General features: G+C 31.0%; 1 protein-coding gene across 1 annotated transcript in view; it reads right to left on the bottom strand.

Moving 5' to 3' along the window:
• Positions 1-21625, bottom strand: part of LOC145681037 (relaxin receptor 2-like) — a 262579-nt gene that overhangs the window by 84856 nt on the left and 156098 nt on the right. The window contains exon 8 of the mRNA XM_081752359.1: positions 1508-1579. Within this exon, the coding sequence (XP_081608485.1) occupies positions 1508-1579 (72 nt within the window). The remainder of the gene's footprint in view (positions 1-1507; positions 1580-21625) is intronic.

Raw genomic sequence — 21625 nt, 5'->3', positions numbered from 1 at the left:
TTATTATTATTATTATTATTGCACTATTTCACATAAACTATCTTTTCGAAACAAAGTCTTGATGATGGGTGAAGTTAAAATTACAAATTAAATGACTGCACGAAATGTACAAAGAAGTAATTCATAAGAAAGCAAACGCTGTTTATGGAATCCATTTTATAGATTATGCAATTATAAATTGTTGTGAAAGAAACTCGTAGAAGAAATAAAATCAAACTCACAGTCAGACACTGTTATACCATAGTATAATAATACATTCGTAACTATTTCCATCATGTTAGGCAAATGGGAGTTCAATCTAGATGATTAATTTCAGTTCTTTCAGTTACTTTAACCTGTAGACGTAATTTATTTATTTATCTATATAAATAAAAGTAAAAGTAACTTCGTTTGTCACGTAATAACTGTTTAATCACAAGACAGATCTCGATTCAAGTTTCAACATAGATGAAGTTCGTACGTGGGATGGTTTCTATCATCTCACTTTGACGGTGCTACTTAGGAAAGGGAGAGGAGAAAATAATTTAAAATGATCGAAATGACCGATATTAGTGACGAATCCATAGTTTGCGAAGTCACTGAGATGAACAGTGACACATCCGATGCAATAATTATTGATATATGTTATTTATTATTTTCTGATTTTTCATTACATTTTCTTTGTTTCCATCGATATGAGCGCTTCGGTAATAGTAAAATCTGATTGACTAAAAAAAAATATTACTAATTTTTACTTATCTTAACAAAGCGAATTGGGCAATTGGCACCAATTGAAAAAAAATATATTTTCATTTCTATTACAAACATTTTTCATTTCTTGCACTTTGTATGTATTAAACAACGGTAATTAGCACGTAACAGACGAGACTCATTTGCGACTCAGGAGTTTGAATACAAGACCCGTGCCACATTGCCTTCCATGCCTTCCACGTGTTTACACTTGTGAATAACTCCTGAAAAGCTCTTCGGTACATCACCGTCACTTGATATATATATAAAATTGGAAGACAATGAAAATTAAGTGAATAAGTAAGAAAATGTTCCTAAATAAACGTCTATTTCGACAAGTTTCCTTAATGACCAGAAATTTGGATGTGAAATTTGTGACGTCATGAAGATTGGGCACTTCAATACGTGCACTTTGTAAAAGGTCTTTAAAAAATTATCAGTCAATGCAATAGGTTCTGCATATATTGACCGTCTAGCTCCTTTTTTAATTATTTGAGATTTTCAATTATCTTTAAATTTATAACTCAAACTCACAGAGTGTCAGTAAAATTAGCGAACATTTACGGGAACAATTCCAAAATTAGTCTTGTTGTAACTTCTGCAAATTTAAAAGGAAATGCTTTAAGAGTTGTGTTTATTAAGTACTGTTTTGTTTGTATTTACGATAAGCAATAGAAATACATAAAAATAGAATTTAAAAAAGTGTTATCTGGGAGATATATCACAAGTTTTTTTAACAATACTATTTGAAATAGCAAATATCATTATTATTACTTACAAGAAATCTAACTTCCCCAAGGATGAAAACATTTTAATGTCAATATTGTCGATGTCAATGTTCTCCAAATTGCTAGAAAATACAACAGAAGTATTAAGGAATAAATGTACACATGGATATCTGATTTCATAACATCACACGAAACTGATCTAATCCAATTGATGCCTATGGAGAATAGAGACGAAAAATATGTTTTCCTAGTTCTGAGAAAATTCAAATGTAAACTTTCAAGCCACAAACTTCTTACTATGTAGCAAAAACAAAAGTATTTACTGTAGATAAAATAAGCACTATTTATCTGTAATATTATTATAGAGATTCTACTTCTTAATGCGTACACATTGATGATCATAACTCAATTTCTACCAAATGTGACTCTCTGCCTTTCTTCCCTATGGTCTCCAATTGTTAGCAAAAGAATTTTTCAGTAAAAATTAAAAGTTCACACTTCATGAGGCTTCAAAATATGACGTTAATGGTATTTGAATACGAATAATATAATGCTAAATATTTTTACTTTAAATATAGTTAACACTACAGTGGTCGCGTGGTTTAGTCCGACAATAGTCTTCTATTTAAAATATATTAAATTTTAATACAGTTAACGTTTATTGTGTATGAATTCCACGTTAATGGATTATTTAAGGTAGTGAAAAAATAAATTGTTAGCATTTAGTGAAATGGTAAAAAAAACGTCTGGAGGACTATTGTCTTCCACGCGACCACTCCAGTGCCAATCTAACAAGAAATCATTAGCTTATTTAAAAAGAGGATTATACTAATTAGAATATATGTTATTCTCTTCTGCACATAACAAAGAGTCTCAGCATTTTAAATATTAAGAAAGGTTGAGAAGTAGTGAAAATTATGTTGAAATAGGAAGATATGAAAATGCATATAAAATGACTACTCTAACAGGTTTACCCGAGTATAGAACAGTAACAAAACTGTATTTGAGAATATCATTGTGAAAATCAGTTTTATATTTCCGTTGTTGAGATTTGAAAGAGGTTTCACCTGCAGATCCACTCGATGTCAGGTCATCCTTATGAAGCTATAAGGATTGGTGTATAATGCTCTTTAGGTATCACAAAGCTTTAATGCAAAACAAAGTGCTTATTTGTGATTGTCGAATGCACTGTGAAAATAAATATTACCTGGTATTAATAATTATATATTTAAACAGAGAATCGTTCAATATCCTTTATTATACATTATTCATATTACATCCAATTTTTGTCGTAAATTCCATATTCGAATTACAATTTGTCTTTGCAGTGTTGCTATATTTAAGCTAATAAAGCTAAATCTAAAACTAACCAAGGAAACATGTCTTCTTCCCCTTTCCCTTTTAACCTGATAAGATCTAAAAGTTTGAACTAAGCATAAGGACAAAAGTTGAGAGACAGTAGTTCATTGTTGTGAACGTCATCTGTGTTGTAACACAACAGTTAAAGAATATATCCCCAAATAATGGAAAACAATATTGTGTTGTTACGGAATGAAAGCGTCATCAAGTAAATGGTCCATCTACAATCAGAGCAATAAATTCGAGGACATCAGATGAAACAACACGTCATCATGTTGTTTACAAAACTGACCATTGACACGAGTTGTAAAAGTTCGGACTAGTATAGTAGTAGTTTCATTTAATAACCAAATAGCATGGTATTCCATCGTTAAATGTTCATAAGGATTCTTGAATTGTTCCCTATCCTAGATTATAAGATGTAATTTTGACTTTAGTAGTAATAGAATGATTTTCACTTCATTGTTTTGCATAAATGCTATATACGAATAGATGTGCCTTTATAATAGATGTCCGTTTTCTTTCGTTTATATATTCAATTATAGTTATTAATTGAACTGATAATTTCTTATAATAATATTTTGATGAAATAACCACAACTTCACCAACATGAGTGTAAAGAAGCTCTGAAATGTCCATGTTGCTTTTTCGCTGAACTCCTTAGCTTGACGGGGAAGAAACAATGTCAAAAATTAGTACAATGATACAGCACGTTGATTGTAAGACTTATGAATATCAATATATATTATTACGAATGTTCTTGACGAACAATGATAACGAATTCCTCTATTTCTTCAGCATTAACAATTTAGTGTATATTGTTACGTAAAGAACCAATTAGGAAGACGAGCAAAATCAAATGATACGAAAACAATCCTGTAAGGTTATTTTTGTCATTGTATTTAGACTCTGAAGAACATATTTTCACTTCCTTCCTTGTAGCTGAAACATTTTAGTTGGTAGCTTAATAGCTATGTTGTCACAAAGTTGATCGAACGTTGAGTTCAATTTTTCATTTCAAATATCGGTACGATGTGTGCTTCCTGGCTTGCCCATCATTAATCCACATCACAAGCACTGCAAGCCATTAATGATATATCTTGAAATAATACAGTATTTTTGTCATTATGTAGTAAGACTATTTAAGGCTTTCATGATCGTTTTCATTGTTGGAACCAATTGAAAAATATTTACCAAAAGTCTTACATACAAAAAAAAAAAAAAAAAAGATCATCCAGCTTATACTTCAAGATTTCAGTTTAAATCTTTCTGCTTTATCTTAGCAAACAATACTCTACATGTAGCGAATAATACTTTCATAGGTGATCAATCTTTCGATTTCTGATTTTTCTAACGTGACATACACATTTATCATTTCAAATGCATAAAAGTAATTAAAATTACTGTTTTGAATCTAATAATACAAATTAATTTTTAAACAAAGTGAACTTTAAAACTTCTTAAGTATCAAACGAATCATGCTAAGGAAAATATGTTTCGTCGTCAAGAAAATATTCCATGTGTTCAATAATTGTCAGAAAAATGGTGATATTCAAAATTCAAAGTTTGAAAATAGTAATAAATATTGATTGTAAAACTTATTTTAAAAATAACAACGATTTCTTTTCCCTTTCACAAGAAAATAATTCAAACGAAGAATTACAAATATTTTTGAAATCTGTCAATTTTGCTAACAAATATGCTGTTACTTTCGCGTTAATGTACTTCTTTACATGTATGATAGAATGACATCGCTTCTTTTCTATTTTCTTATTTCTGTTTTCTTCTTTCCATACATTCTCTTCTTTATTTTCCTTTTCCAACTCGTTTCCTGTTTTTTCTTTCATGCATTTGTTTAGGCTTTTATATTTTATTTTCGGTGTTTCAGTTTAGTGTATTATAGATTTAAACATTTGTTTAATATCATCCTTGTTAACCCATATACTTTTTCTACCTATCGGGATTACAAAACATATTAATATATTTCGCCAAAATAAAACTCTATGACAACAATAAAAAAAATTTGTGCTTAACACAAATAAAAAAGCTATTTCCATTCCTTACAAAATAAGATCATAAAGAGTAGAACTGAAATCGTAAAATCACACTTTCGTGCTTTAAACTATAACCAATCAGACAAGATTATTTGTTTGAGCAGCGATACTTATATCCATATCTATCCATATATACATACGTATACATACACACACACACATTATATATATATATATATATATATATATATATATATATATATATATATATATATATTGTAATATAGTCATCAAAGACAAAGTGCAGTTTATTTTAAATTATAAAGTTTTACATGTTGACAAATACTACTACTAATAACATATGATATACAGAAAACAGTAAAACCTGTCTAACTTGGCCATCACCTGTTTCACTAGGGCATAACTATATCAAGATTAAGAAAGAAATATAAGGCCAAATTCAACCCTTAACCGCAATACTCTTTTCCTAATTTCATGGACTGATAATATATGGGTGGATGGTTATATGAAAATTCATTTCCTAATACATATATTGACGATATAAGCCATTGTAAGAAATGCTAAATAATCAGAAGATAATTCACATTCGGACGATAATTATTTTTTATTAAATGAAATGAATAAGTTTAATAAACTTGGTTCACGAAACAACGTTCATTTGTTACAAAGTTCATATGTCATCGAAAGTTCCAAAAGTCATTCTTTCAAACACACTTGTTTGAAAAAACTGTGTCTACCTAAACTGACTTAATAAATGTATACAGAAATTGATACATGTTCTAACTACTTATTCATATGCCATTGTTCTACTTCGCAACGTATTCTACCTACATAATAAATTTTCGGACGTTAGATCAATTACACTGTTCAACAACGAAAATGTAAATTGAACAAAATCAGCTAATTCTAATTGATTTTGTGGTGCTGATCACGAATTTGAAAGTTATTTTCGAATATTAGCTCTACTCTTCGTTTCGCAGGCATGTCTAATAATAATGTTTTAAAAATAAATATATTCCCTTCGTTTGGGGTAAAATGTTACACTGATCCGGCAACACTAGAGAAACTATATGAACGGTTGGTTTTATTGTGTTCCTTATCTCAGTAGTGTTCTGCTATTGTTAGAAAAGACAGGTTTAGTGCAGTTATCAGCGTTTTGGGTGTGGCGTTTGTGTAGTACAGGACATAAAAATACAACTACAAGTACGCAAAAATATTGGTATTTCGAATGTATATTTTTAAATAGTTGTCGAAACTATTTCAAGTGACATTTTGAGGATTTCAATAAACAAAAATGCCGCAAAATTGTGTAAACAGTGCGGATAGCTTCTCCTACGTGTGTGGAGAAGTGACATTTTCCTCACAAAAGCAGACTATAACACCACTAATAAGAAAAGCCTATCAATATTACTTTGGTTGTAAAATTGGAGACCAAGATAAATCTTGGGCACCCCACATTGTGCCAGCAATCTAAGAAATTGGATTAATGGGAAGAGGCGCTCAATGCCTTTTGCAGTGCCCATAATTTGGAGGGAGCCAAGCGACCACATCAGAGACTGTTATTTTTGTGTGGTTCCTTCCGTCAAGAAGGGAATTTCCACGAAGAAGAAGCGGGCCTTGATCTATCCTAACATTCCTTCTGCAATGCGCCCTGTTCCACATGGAGAAGGACTACCTGTTCCTGACCCACCTAAAGAATACGATCTTTTTTCTGATGATGATCAAGAAGTTGAAGCTCCTGAATCAAGTACTTCGAAGGACCCTACGTTTGTTGTAGAAGAACCTCCATGTGAACCACATAGACTTACTCAAGAGGAACTAAGTGATCTAATCAGAGACTTGGACCTCTCGAAAAGCAAAGCCGAAATTTCAACGTCACGCTTAGGGCAATGGAATTTATTGTAGGAAAAAGTAAATATTTCAGTGTATCGTAATAAGGGGAAGATGTTCACTTCATTTTTTACTATGGAAGACACACTTGTGTCATGTACAGATGTAAATGGTCTCATGAGGGCACTTAAAATTAATTACGAACCTACGGAGTGGAGGCTCTTTATAGATTCGTCCAAGGTGAGTTTAAAGGCAGTGCTTTTACATATTGGAAATGAACTTCTTTCAATTCCTGTAGGATACGCAGTTTATATGAAGGAATCTTATGAAAATTTGAAACGTTTACTTCAAGCCATTAAATATTAAGATTTTAAGTGGCTCATTTGTGATGACCTTAAAGCAGCGTTTCCCAACCTTTTTCAACTTGCGGCACACTACGGGTGTAACTTGAATTCTCGCGGCACACTCATAGATAATATTATTTGTAAATATAAAATACCGTGGCATTTTTTCTGTGATTACTGATCTTCTCACAGGGAAGAAAGCTCGATCACTGGTTTTCCCCTGTGGTAAATCATTATGCTTATTTTTCATTCTAATTTAAAAATAGAAAACTATTGCAATGAAAAATTGGACTCTGTTTTTTTAAAACTAAGCTTTCTTTTTCGAAAACTGTATCCAACCTTTCACTAAGAAGAAAGATTACTTAATAACGAACGAACGAACAAATCTCTTTTAGTTTTAAAACACAAATGTAGATAATTTGTATGCATATTTGCTTTGTCGAAAGGATTGAATGATATTTTAAATTTTCAAGTTACGAAAGAGTCTCCAGCAATAAAGAAGCAATAATAGTCATAACAATGATAACAAATACCTTTTTCAACATTAAAAATGTACAGAAAAGTAACACGGTATATAATTTAAAGTTGTAGATTCATAGTAGAGGTTCATAGTAATGTGAAATACAAATATACAATTTTCCTGTCTTGCAATTTGATTGCTACAGAATTAATAATTTGTTTGGATTTCCTCGCGGCACGCCAGCGGCCCATTCACGGCACACCAGTGTGCCGCGGCACACCGGTTGGGAAACGCTGCCTTAAAGTAATAGCACTGTTGCTAGGTATGCAGTTAGGGTATACAAAGTATTGTTGCTTTATATGTCAATGGGACAGTAGAGATCGTGGAACTCATTACCGCAAAAGTGATTGGAGTACCAGAGAAACTCTTCAGCCGGGAGTGAAAAATGTGCAGCATGAACCACTGGTAGATCGTAACCGAATTTTGCTTCCCCCTCTACATATTAAATTAGGTCTTATGAAAAGTATTGTTAAGAGCATGAACCAAGAGGATGAGGCCTATAAGTACATAAGAGGACAATTCCCTCGATTAAGTGATGCCAAAGTTAAAGAGGGTGTTTTCATAGGGCCACAGATTAGGCAACTATTCAAAGATCACAAGTTCGACGAAATTCTCCAAGGTGAGTTGAAAGCAGCGTGGGAAAGCTTGAAGAGTGTTTCTTCACAGTTCTTGGGAAGACACCGAGCAACAAATTACAAACAACTGGTAGCAAAGTTGTTATTGTGCTACGAAAATCTTGATTGCAATATGTCTCTGAAATTCCACTTTCTTCATTCACATCTATACTTCTTTCCCGAAGATTGTGGAGCAGTAAGTGACGAACACGGTGAGCGTTTCCATCAAGATATTGCAGCCATGGAGAAGAGATATGAGATAAAGTGGAGTTCTAACATATTGGCCGACTACTGTTGGAGTATTGCAAGGGATGCTCCAGATGTAACCTACAAAAGGCAAGCCAAGCAAAGACGCTCAAAATAAAATAAACATAATCCTGTACAAGGGATCACTTGAAACTTTTGTCTACATTGCAGTGTAGTTCTTGCACAAAAAGGTATTTGTACATATTTTTCATGTTTTGATGTTAATACTGATTTTTATTACGGAATTGTTAATGTTTAACTTGACCACGGTTACTTTATTTTCTGTATCGCTGTGAAACTGGTATTTGCACAATTCTGAAAATGGAAGTACAAGGATATAGAAAGCTATAGGTTAGGGTATTTCTTAACTCCCCAGCTTATCACATCACAGTTGAATAGATTTTAAAAAAAAAGTGAAATGTAGGTTTTTACCAGGATTTTGCTTAAATGTTCTATAAATATTAATACATTTGTATATATACAGCTACTGTTGTACAAGGGCGTTTGTTTCACAACCTGAGCTAAGAAAATTCTTCTATTACCATTTCCTTTCATATTATGCTTAAATGAATGTAAAAATCGCAATTTCAAAGAATTTACATACTTTCGATCAAAATTTGTTGAACAGTGTTATCGAAGAGATTGACGCAACCTACTCCTCTCAAATATTTTGGATTTTAGTAGTTTATTTCCTTTCATTCGACATGAAGGTTCTGCGCTTAGTTAGAAAAGTTCATTTTATATAAAACTCGGTGTCACTCTATAAAAGGCAAATACTACTAATAATCGTTTAACCTTTAAGTAGGTGTCCGTTTAATAAATTATTTAATTCATAAAATTCTAGTATAATACTTTTCGAATTCAGATTTTGTTGTTTTAGAAATCAAAAATTAGTTTGTAGAAATGACACCACAATATTATCATTTCTTATAGCAATTCATAGGTATTTGTACATAGATGTTAGTTTTATTATTTCTCATGTTTATTTTTCATCCATTTCGTGTCCTCTAAAAGACACATAAAATTACTACTTCCAAATGGCCAAGTTAGAAAAATTGCAGGATTTGCTGTAAAAATTAATTTATTGGAAACTTCCATGCACTTATGTATTTATTTTGTCAATTAGTAAGATAAGCAAGCTAACAAAGAAGCTTGCAATGGAAGAGAAAGCTAAAAGCTTACACAACGAAAAATACATTTAATTAACGAGGGCAATAAAGAGGCGCCATTTACTGGTCGTATTTACAAAGGAATTAAACAATATGCATGTATTTTGATGTTGTATGACAAACGAACCAGCAATATCTTGCAGTAAACTACAGCAGAAACGAATCGACGTTTAACATGGGTTAGACTCATAGGCACTAAGTTTCATCTTTTTTTAAAGAGATCCTTATAATTTGATACTTATGACAGAAATAACGTTGTGTTATACTGCTTTAACGGATCAAGTAGATTAGTGGTTTCCAAACGGAGAAAATATATTTCAAAGACCACCAGGGGCACAAGCTATTGAAAATAAAAGAATAATGTAATTATTATTAAACCACAAAGAAATAAAATGTTTGTGTTTTTTTACAACTATTACGTAAACTTTTTATTGGACATAACTGAAATTAAGCATTAAAATCTTGTTTCACAGTTCCAATTGCGTTCAATTTGGAATACAAACTGCCTAAGGAAAAAAGAACAGGATTTTTAAATAATCACAAACAAAATTCAAAAATATTAGAGAATAATTTAATAGAAAGCTGAAAAGGGCTCGATTGTCGTATAATTTATAATTTAAATAAACTTAATGAGCGGAAATACAGTTTACATTAGAAGTCAAACTAACGATATCAAATTCCGAGTTAGTTAAATACATTCCAAAATTATATCCTGTTCTAGATTGTTCTGTTAATTATTATTATTGTCATATAACTTTATTTCATACTAATGATTTATTCTTCTTTTTACGGTATGAAAGTCTAATGTCAAAACTAATTCCAAAGCAGAAATGCAATAGGATCTGAACATTCATTAAAATTCTCCAACAGTGGCTTCAGTCCTGGAGGATGGACGTAGTTGATTCTTCTTGTACAACTAATTTTAGTTGTCAATATTAAAACATGGAAAAAGTATTCTGCTCTATCAGATATGGATGAGATATTAAACGAAACAATGAATATCAATAGGTGAATTCTGTTACGACCCGATGACATGTACACGTGCATATCACTAACGACGTAAGAAATATTCTTAGCCATATTGTAACAATAAAAATGTTGAAATTCACGTTGAGAACGACACTTTTCTGCTGTAACTTTCTTCAAATATTGCAGATTCTTAAGAATAATATTGGACTAGCATGCTCTTCGTGTACAGGAAGTAAGGGTTTATGTATATACCTACGACAATTTGAACGCTTCCTTTGAACATGAAAAAAATGTTCTTTGAGGTGGTCAAGTGAATGTAGGCAGTTAAACGTATTATTGTACTGTTAGACTTCAGGGTATTTCTGAAAAATTACAATACATGAGTTAAAAATATTAACAATTTTACATAAGTCTTTAAGATTTCGTTAATAAAGAATCTTTCAGTACTTGATTCGGAACAGTCTATTCGTGTACCTGAAGAAGAGTATTCTTGTACTTCACTGTTTTCTTCCCTATGAGCGAGTAAATATTCTATTTTAGGTACTATAAGGTATGGTTTAGAGTGGTGAAAACCTGATAAGACCGCAATCGCTTGAACAAGACTCAAATAAATTTTCGGGAAATATTCAACTGTGTAGTGGAATAATATTAGAAAATGATACTGAATAATCAACCACATTAGTATTCGAATGTTACATAGCACATATATTTGATTTTGAAGTACAGTTGTAGTATGTTTTCAATGGATTTTCTAATCAATTAAATAGTTTATTTTCATCTCTAAACATGAAATATCATACTGTATTTCACATGGAATTGTTTATGTAAGTTAAGTTTGGATTATACATTAAAGTGCTTTTATTAATGATTTCAAGCGCTCATTACAATATTTTGTAGTTTTTCCATTTTAACAATTATTTTGTATTCTAAAAGCAATTCTCTTTATTGTTTAAAGAAACACTGAAGATATGTTTATTGGCATATATATGTCATATCTGTTTAAAAATAAATATTTGGTCTTTTTATGGTATTTAGAATGAATAAATAATAACAAGAAATGTGATTTTCAACATTGGTAACTGCGAAAAAAGTAAAATCAAATACTTAATTTTCTAATGTATTTTTTTTCTTTTATCAAGCAACCGGATTTTTTTACTGAAATTAATTTATACTTAAAATGTTGATTCAAAATTTACTAAACTCCTTTTTTAATTTCTGGTATTTGTAGCCCACAATTTCTTGTTATATTAAATTTAACTTGCTCTTGCTGTAAGAATGTATAGAAGAACAAGTGAAGAAGTTCAAGAGGAAGAGATGGAGTTCCGGAGAGGTAAGGACACATGAGATGCAATTGAATTATTTAGGATGATCTGTAAAATGTTTGTAGAAAAAGAGAAAGAGGTATATGTAGTATTTATTGATCAAGAAAAGGCTTTTGATCGCGTGAACTGGGAATTTTTGTTGGACGCTCAAAAGAAGGTTGGGTTGGAATTAAAGATCGAGGGCTCATACGAAACACAATTTATGAATCAAAGAGTCAGTGTTAGAATAAGAGAGGAAATGACAGAGGGTAGTGCAATTGGAAGAGGAATTCGACAGGGATGCTGTCTCTCGCGTACATTATTTACTAGTAATATCTATCTAGAAGAGATAGTGAACAAAAATCTACAAACTGAAGACGCCACTTTAGTAGGAGGGAGAATGATAAGTTGATATGGTTTGCTGATGATATGGCGCTTATTGCAGAATCGGAAGAGAAAATAAATACCATGTTAGAAAACCTGAGAACGGGCAGTGAAGAATATGGTATGAAAATAAATGTTAGAAAGACAAAAACCATGCTGAATGGAACGAAGAAGTTGATGTCAAATATAGAAGTAGGAGGGGAGAAAAAACAACAGGTGACTAGTTTCTGATATCTGGGTAGTATTATTAGTGATGGTATAAAGTGTGAACCTAAAATAAAAGCAAGGATTGGAATGATGAAAGAAGCCTTTAGAAGGACGGAAGTATTATTTTATGGGGCTTTCAACAAACAGTTGAGGAAAAGACTCATAAAATGTTTCGTGTGTATTATCGTGCTATATGGGTCTGAAACATGGACATTACACAAAAATGAAAAACAACTGGATGATGTGGGTGTGGAGAAGACCAGAGAAAAGTAGCGGAATATGAACGAGAGGGGGAGAAAAGAAGAATATTAGATATTATTAAGAAGAGGAAAAGAAAGTTGTTGGAACATTGGCTCAGAAGGAATTATACCATGAGGGACGTTTTAGTGGGTATGTTGACAGGAAAGAGAGGAGAGGCGAAGGAGACTACAATTAATAGACGATATCAAACCAGATAAATCGTACCTTAAGAGGACGAGGTTAGCGGATAACCGTGGAGCATAGAAGCTTCTTAGTTGTAGCAAACGATCTACCATTAGTGGCAGAATACCTATAATGATTATGATGTTGCTGTTGTACATGTATAGTAAATGTAATACAACAACCAAGCGGATCCATTCTCAAGAAAAATATTTGCAATATCATAAAATCAGATCAATAAGAATGAAGCTACTATGATCTGATTGTCATTCGTATTTCACATTTTTTGTTGTAGTGTACGTACAAACGTTTTCTTAAATGAACTAACATTAATTAAATATTTCAGAAATTGGCAACAAGTAGAAGGAAATTAAGTATTATAACGAATCAATACATTTAGTACTTTTATTTTCAATTATGATACATTAAAATATTTATTTTTGATTAGTTTATTTTGGTGAAATTAATATATCTTTATTCATAATAAGCCAAAACTTACAATTTGGGAATATCCATTCACTGCAGTACTCCCATTAAACTTCTCACCTTCACGTAATAATGATATGTTATTACGTGGTATGTGTGCCTTAATAATGGCAATTATTTAATTTGTAATTTCGTCTTCGTCTTTCCCTTTCTAATTAATCTCCTATCATATTTTTTTCACAATTTGATTTCTTTTTAAATAAGGAAAACAAAGTTTCTTTTCCACTTTCTCCACATTCTTAATATTCCCTTTTCCCCTACATTTTCCAACACATAGCTATTGCTTTCTATTCTGCTGATGCTGCTCGATATCTACATTTTTGAAGTCTTCATTAGTTTTGTATATGTTCTTTATATATGCATACAATCAAGTTCCTATATTTAAAACGCCTTTTCTTGCTTTATGGTTAAATTTCTTGCCACAATACGATACAAAACTATATCTTTAGTAAGTTTTTTGTCTTAACGTATTTGGTCTGTACTTTTGACTTAATCTTCAATAAAATTATTAGGAAAGCACACTACGATCTCAATTTCATATGAGAGGATTTTGCATTTAAATGTTTGCAGAAAAAAGTTCCAATGCATTTTTCATCAATTTGAATAGAACTTTGGCAGATTATAGGTTTGGTTGAAAATACAATAATAGTAATATAATAAGGTAGTTATAGATTGAACGAATTTCTCATTTTTTCTAAACTTTTCTTTCTCATGTGTTTTATATACTTGTATCGTTTAGTTTGTAAAGCGTTAAAGATGACTTGAAATGCTATTTTTATAATTACTATTACTGTTGTTGTCACTAGTGGAGACACTAGATAACGATAATGTAAGATGCAAATTTCGTAATTTGTTTGCTACATATTACAAGAAATGTATTCATCATATATCATTTTATTGCGTTATAAAGGAAAACAGTTTCTGCGTTTTTCTTTCTTTAGCAGATAATTCATCAAATTTACTCGTTATTATAATATATAGTTTGACTGATTATTTTAGAACTTCATAGGTTATTATAAAGTTACAATATTGTGATGTACGTGTGTATCTCTAATGGTGTGACTTTTAAGCGTGCGTTGAATACGTAAATTAATTTAAGTATGTTCGTTTGCACAACCTCATTGAATAAATGAGTACAACGCGTAACAGCAGGTAATTTCAATGTTTAAGGATTGTTAGTATTTCATTCTAAGATGTAGGTTTACCATAAATGTTATGTAATTTGATTAAGAATGAAATTATCTGAGTAATTGTTCTTGCTTCTTTGAATGTTAATATATAACAAAGTACCTTGGCATCTTGAAGACAAACTGTCCCACGGGTTGTCTTCAAATTATCTAGTCAATCTCTAAATAATAAGAACATTTTTATGTTGTTTGACGCAGTTTATGGTCTCATATCAGTAAAAGTCAAATTTGTGGAAGAACAAAGATAGTACATGTTACATTCCTCCTCGAGATTGTGCCAGGTATTAGTAGAAATTTCTGCAGTGATAAAATATTAGGCAACATTTTGTATAAGTCTCGTACGAAAGTAGTTGAGTCTTATTTATCTGAAGAAATTATGTTTTCATTATTTGTAAATTAATATTTATTCAATTCTTCTTGTATCTCTTTATTAACCCTTAATTAGTCGCATGCGGAATTTTGTTCCGCACTTTTACATTTCTCTTTCTGTTTTCCTTACTTTCCATCGTATGCTTTTGAACTTTTGTCTAGCTGTCTTTTAAAGTTTCATGATTAAACAACAATACATATTTGAATTGTTGCCCAAGCCACTGGTGAACATTTTGTTATTTATTTTGGAGTGATGCAGTTTGCGGAGCAAAGTTCCGCGCGCGACTAAATAAGTTACCCTTTTTTTCTCCTACAAATTCTACGCTTTCTTTCAGTTTATTGTTTTTAGCCGACAACAATTAAGCGATTCGGTGACTACGAAACATATCACAAGCAAACGCCACCACCACTATTTTTTAAAATTTATTTTACAAAAATATATTTTCAGGTACAGTTCATTTGTAAGCAACTTAAATTATAAGCGGTTTATATGTGCATTGTGCGCTCTGAAAATAAATACATAGAGAAGAGAGTCAGTCTTTTCTTTCAAAATGGATCATCATGAACGTGATGTGGACAGAATTAGAAACATGTTGCTGGAAGTTCTGGCTGAAGACGACAATTTAGATGTTCCGGATATGGAAGATGGTGATGAAGAAGATATCATTGAAGAAAGCGACCATATCTCTGCCATTGAAGAATCAGCAGATGAAGGTGAAGTGTTGCCACAAGCAGATCATGTGGAATCACTCTCAAATACTACTGCACGGGGACCATATCTTCTAGGAAAGGACAATGTCACTAAATGGTACGCACATGCTCCGCGGCAATTTATACGAAGAAAAAGTCAGAATATTTTGACCCATTTACCAGGAGTCAAAGAACATGCTAAAGAAGCGAAAACGCCGAGCGAATGTTGGAGTTTGTTCTTTAGTACGTCTATGCTGGAGAGAATCGTTGAATATACAAACCAGTGGATTGAAACACATAGGGACGCTTATAGCAGAGAAAGAGATGCTCAAAATACTAATATAACAGAAGTAAAGGCCTTGCTGGGCCTTCTGTATCTTGCAGGAGGACTGAACTTGCAGGAGGAGGATAATTAGCCAATAGCATAAAATAACTTAAGACGACTATTAAAACAAATATTTTAACCTAAAATTAAATAAAAATTTAAAAAAAAAAACAAATATTACACGAGTTTTACTATGTAGTTATTATGCGGAACAAAATTCCGCACGCGACTAATTAAGTAAGTTTTTTCACGCGACTAGTTAAGGGTTAATATGCTCCTCTCCTAGTCACTTACACCATCTGCTCATTTGTAAAACTTTTAATATGTTATTTTTTGACTGGCCTATAAAAGTATTAAAAATCTTCTTGAAAAATATACTTCTCATTTCTTAAAACCACTTTTGTTTCAAAATAGCTGACTGGGTTTAAAAGATAATATGTCTTCTATGATCAGCTATATGTATCTGCGAATCTGGGCAAATACTTAAATATGGAGAGTAGACCATCCTCTGCGCAAGTACTTGATATCTGTTACTGAAATTCGTGTTGCTTGAAAATTTTCAGTTCTGCAACTTCACTCCGAAAATGAAAAAATGCATTGTAACGACTAACAATGTCTCCCATTGCTCTTGAAATATTAACTTTACTTTACGGAAAAGTATTATTGAAACGGAATAAAAAGTTTCATTTCCTTTACCTTACATGGAAGTTTCTAATCACGAGTATTTAGTTTTCTTCTTCCTATGTCTTCTTTGATTTCTTCTTGTGACACCTTGAAAATACAGTAACATGTGTAGTGGTTACGGATAACTAAAGTTATAAAGGTAACTAGCAACTAGCAAGTTATAGTGACATTTCAATATTAGTTTCTTTCATTTATAATTCTATTATTATTTTTCAGATCTGCTCCTAATATTTTTATTTTATACCTCTACTATCATTTGACACTGCAACAGGTAGTAGAGTTTGTTTTATTCTGTAGATCTTCTAAGATATTGCTAATAAGTTGACGAATATATTTATTTGGTCGTTTGAATCGTAATATTTGATTTAAACTTCTGAGCATTTTTGCTTGTGGTATCATGTTATTTTTTTATAATCACGTTCAGTAATCGACTTATCTATGAGAACTCGTTTCCACCGGAAAACGTTTATACATTCTGTTTTAATACTATTATGGAAAGAGAATACCTTTATGTTTAGTGTTTCTTTAATTATGTATCGAATCTTTCTTGTGAAATTTACTATCGTATATAAGCTTATAGAAAAATATGTAGAAAGACGACTCAACGTTGTTGAAATCAAAGAGCATATAACATGGAAGTAGACAAGAAAGAGGGCAGAGTTCTTACTGAGATTAAATTGTGACATCGTATGCATCTTCTTCATATTTCAGAGACAAACTCATTTATGTACAATAGTGAGTAACCACTTAATATAGCAGGAATGAAAACCTCTCAAGTTTTACTACCAATATAGAAATACCATGAAATATTTACAGTAGTGGTAGTTCATGTTAGTTTTTGTTCTTCATTTGAGTCATTCTATTAAAAATGAATGAATTTATGTTTTATAACAACATGTGAATCAAATCATAGAGTTGTTACCGAATGTGCTAAGAAGCTTCTTTCCTCTTTTTTTATTAATTAATATTCAAGATATTTTCAGGACTTATTATTTAATTTCTGAAAGTAAGGAATTGTCTCTGAAACTAAACTCTTAGTGGTGCATTTCTCTTTTCTTTTGTCTCAAGTATGATATTTCATTGTCTCATAATGTCAAATCGGCACTTTATATCTTTTACTAGTTTTCAGGTACATAAATCAATTTTTATGTTTCCTCATCCAATCTTATTGTATGATCTTCATCTTGATGTCTTTTCAGAAATATATAATTATTGTTTACGTACAAGTTCAAATGACATGTAAATTGATATAATGATGTAGTCCAGTTATTTTAGTACCGGTTTCTTTTCTCTTAAGAATATGAAACATGGTTGGTGTACTAATATAATATATTCATTAATCACTATTCAAACATTCGAAGCAGCATTCTTTCTATGTCATGCGTCATAATTTTTGTATATCTGAACATATAGCTTCTTGCAATATAAATTTAGTAGAAATGAAAGATTTTTAAAATAATACAATCGACGGAGCAAAAATGGTATACAGTATACTTGTGTGTGTTTCATGATCCAACGCCCACGTATAACACTCTATAGCAAGATGATATGCTTCATTCTTCCTATGTTCTAGATTTGCCTTTTGACATGTATTCTAGTTGCCATATTCCTGAAAAAACAAACATTACATTTCTACCATTATCTGTAAAAGCAGTTACCCAAGCAGAGCTCGTCTATGTTTCACAATTTAAATGTCTACAGTCAATTAAGAAGAAACCGTAAAAAATCCTTCATTCATGTAACTTTCTCGTGTAAAGAATTTTGGAAATCATCTACTTCTTTGAATCTATTTATTATAGATATCTGTTATTCTTTTATTTTAGGCACCATCTTTTCATTATCATGAAATCTAACATAATATTTTAGTCAGTGCGTGCATTTGGCATATGTTTTTCATAATCTGTTTGAAACCAAAAAAAGCGTTAGTATCTAGGACGTTTCATAATTTACATTATCAGCACACAAGACGTTATCTATATTTCACAATATATTAGTATTTACATTTTGCTTTATCGCATAGGCTTACAATGTATAATAACTTTTAATCAATAATTTAGTCCCTTCTTGAAACTATTGATTTTTTGTCTCAACTATTCATTGCATACATTTACGGTTGAGCCGTGGTCCAAGAAGGGTCCACATGAGTGAGACGTCCCTGTGTAAGTGATAATTTAGAGAAATATTTTTCTTTCATATTTTTGTCTCATATTACATTTATGATTGCGTGAGCCTCACCATTTATTTTGTAGAAAATTGCTTGATATATATACAGAAAACGTATTGAATATTGTCAGGTAGCAATTATCAATTTGTTTGCATTGTATGATCTTTAAGTTAGTTTTGTAAATATAAGTAAAACTATTGAAAAGAATTATAGTTGTTTTCGATCTAACGATGGAGAGCTTGTTAAACTTTATTATTCTACATGGCTTTCTTCTACTTGAATAAATATAAGAATTTTAAAATGAACTTCAAACTTTAAAATGAAAACGATATTAAAAATTAATTTTAGATGAACGAAACTTCTACTTCGGCAGACGTTGAAAAAAGGAACTATATAATATTATGAATTGTATGTATGACTATAAATTAAGCAAGATAAGGCGGCTAACTGATCAAAGTTGAGAGAGGCAGCAAAGGAACCTAATTCCAAAGAATTGCTTCATTCCACATCTCGACAATGTTTCTGGTATGTCTCTTTTATTGAGCTTCTCAATGAACTGAACTAAATTAAACAGAGCATTTGTAATTGTTAATATAATCGTATGTATTAATATGTCTTAAGAAGACAAAAAATCCTTGTTTTAATTTCTTCACAAATTTAAGGAACTCCATGGAACTTGTGAAACATGAAGTTTCAAAGTAGAAATGTCGGAAAACGTACTTCGCGAATCTTGTTAATGAAGTAAAATATTTTTATTTTATGAATTTTTAAAACTAATGTAGCGTATTAAACAGTACATACCAGATAAATTAGGCCTCATGTTTGATAGAGTATAGTTGAAATTTGTGTGTTTATATATTCTAGAGTTTCTTGTCTACATTCTGGTCGTAAATAATTTTATTTTGCAGCAACTTTTGCGTCAAATTTTAAATCGGGTGCACATGTATTATGCAATTTACAGTTTTTAAATTCTATATGCATCGATCTCCTATATCTTCTTCGGTTAACCCTACAAAAATATCTATTAGTAAAGTTGTAGTCTAAAACATTTGTATCATTAAAAGCAAGTCAATTAATAAATCGGTTGACAATATCTGAGCTGTTAAAACAAATTCAAAACATTAAATTTCAAATATTGGTTCAGATGAAGTTTCATTTCTAAGGAAAAATCAAAACATTCAAAATTTCACATGTTAGCTTATCCTTCGTACATTTCCAATGTAAACATGACGTAAATTATAAGGAAATTATTAATGTTTGAGGATTTTCGAGTATTTAAAGTCATTCTTGTAAATGTATTTTGATGTTGCATATGATTTATATTCCAATTGCTATTTGAAATTTGTTACTATGAAATATAAACATTTTTATATTTTAGATCAAATACAAAATGTTATTATTTCTTTTTTTCTTTCTTTCTTTCTTTTTTCTTTTTCTTTTTTTTGAAAATATGTACTCGTATGTAGCATTACATGTTAAGAAAAAAATATAATGCTCCGTTTCGTTTTCCTTTGTATCCTTCACGAAAAAGTGTTTACTCACGATAGTCCTGCGTATCGATGAAGCATCGTTGAAAAATGCATTTTCTGTGAACAAATCTTCATATGAGGTAGTAATCCTATAAAAAAGAGGATATTATCATTACTGTAAATGATATACTGTCATGAAAAAGTAATTATCATATTCCCTGTATTGTATATCATATTAAATGCTCGGAGAAGTTTCCTCAGAACTACCATATTAGATATTTCTTTTGACATCTAGCGATATGATCTAAACAACAATTCTAATACAGACAGTCTACTAACATATTTTTGGTATTGTAACTGTATATATGCTGCAAGATCAGATGCTACTATAGCTATTACTAACTCAAAATCTATCTATCTATCTATTTATCTATCTATCTATATATATATATATATATATATATATATATATATATATATATATATATATATATATATATATATATATATATATATATCGCGTTATACGAATATCTACAGATAATTAGTCGGATTAGTTTTAATAAACAAGTTTATTGTATTACTAATTAATAATGTATAGTTATAATACTTCCGAATGTTGTGTCATTATAAGTCAATCTAAGTGCGTTTTGTTATAGGAAGACTAGTTCTAACTTGTTGTAAAGTTATGTCCAGTTGTTCCTCCAAAGACACATAAAATTCATACTCTTTATTCCGAAATTCAACCATGTTTTGAATCAATAACAACGTGAAAATGTGTGGTTTTATCAGTCATTTCCTTTCGACTGTTCACATTCAATGATTCTGTAGTTACGCTTTTTGCGTATGCTCAAGAGTAGACATCTCAAGTTCAGATAATTTCGATTGCGCAATAATGCGTTAAAACCTGTGTAAGACCCATTATGTCTAGAAAAAAGGGGCAAAATCCTCTACTAAAGAGAATGGCATAGTAATAATGTAAAATCACTTAACATTTCAAGTTTGTCTGTAAGTAGGTTATCGTTATTACATTCATGTTTTACTTTTATCATGGTAACTCATGTGGTATTGTGACTGGACCTGTGTTCTGCAATTTTGTTCATAGCACCTTAATATAAATACAGAGGCTATTCGTAAGTCTAGCAATATTTTGGCATACAATATATCTGTATTTATTACAGTACAATGAAAACAAATTAGAATTCAATTATATTTCATCGTGTTGTACTGCCCTCAGCCATCTTCCTGTCAATTTTCTTGATTCCACGTCGATACCACGTCTTGTTCTTAGAGTGAAGGAAGTATGTCTTTGTCCTTTCCACCTCCTCTTGATTTGTGAAACATCGTGATTTCAGGAGGTGCGCTATGGACCGAAATAAGTAGTAATCTGAAGGAGCAGAGCCAGTGCTGTACGCC

This window comes from Thermobia domestica, chromosome 3 (genome assembly GCF_964235325.1).
Source record: "Thermobia domestica chromosome 3, izTheDome1.hap1.1, whole genome shotgun sequence".
Taxonomy (NCBI): domain Eukaryota; kingdom Metazoa; phylum Arthropoda; class Insecta; order Zygentoma; family Lepismatidae; genus Thermobia; species Thermobia domestica.
The sequence above is the reverse complement of the archived record's forward strand: the minus strand, read 5'-3'. Positions and strand labels throughout refer to the sequence as shown.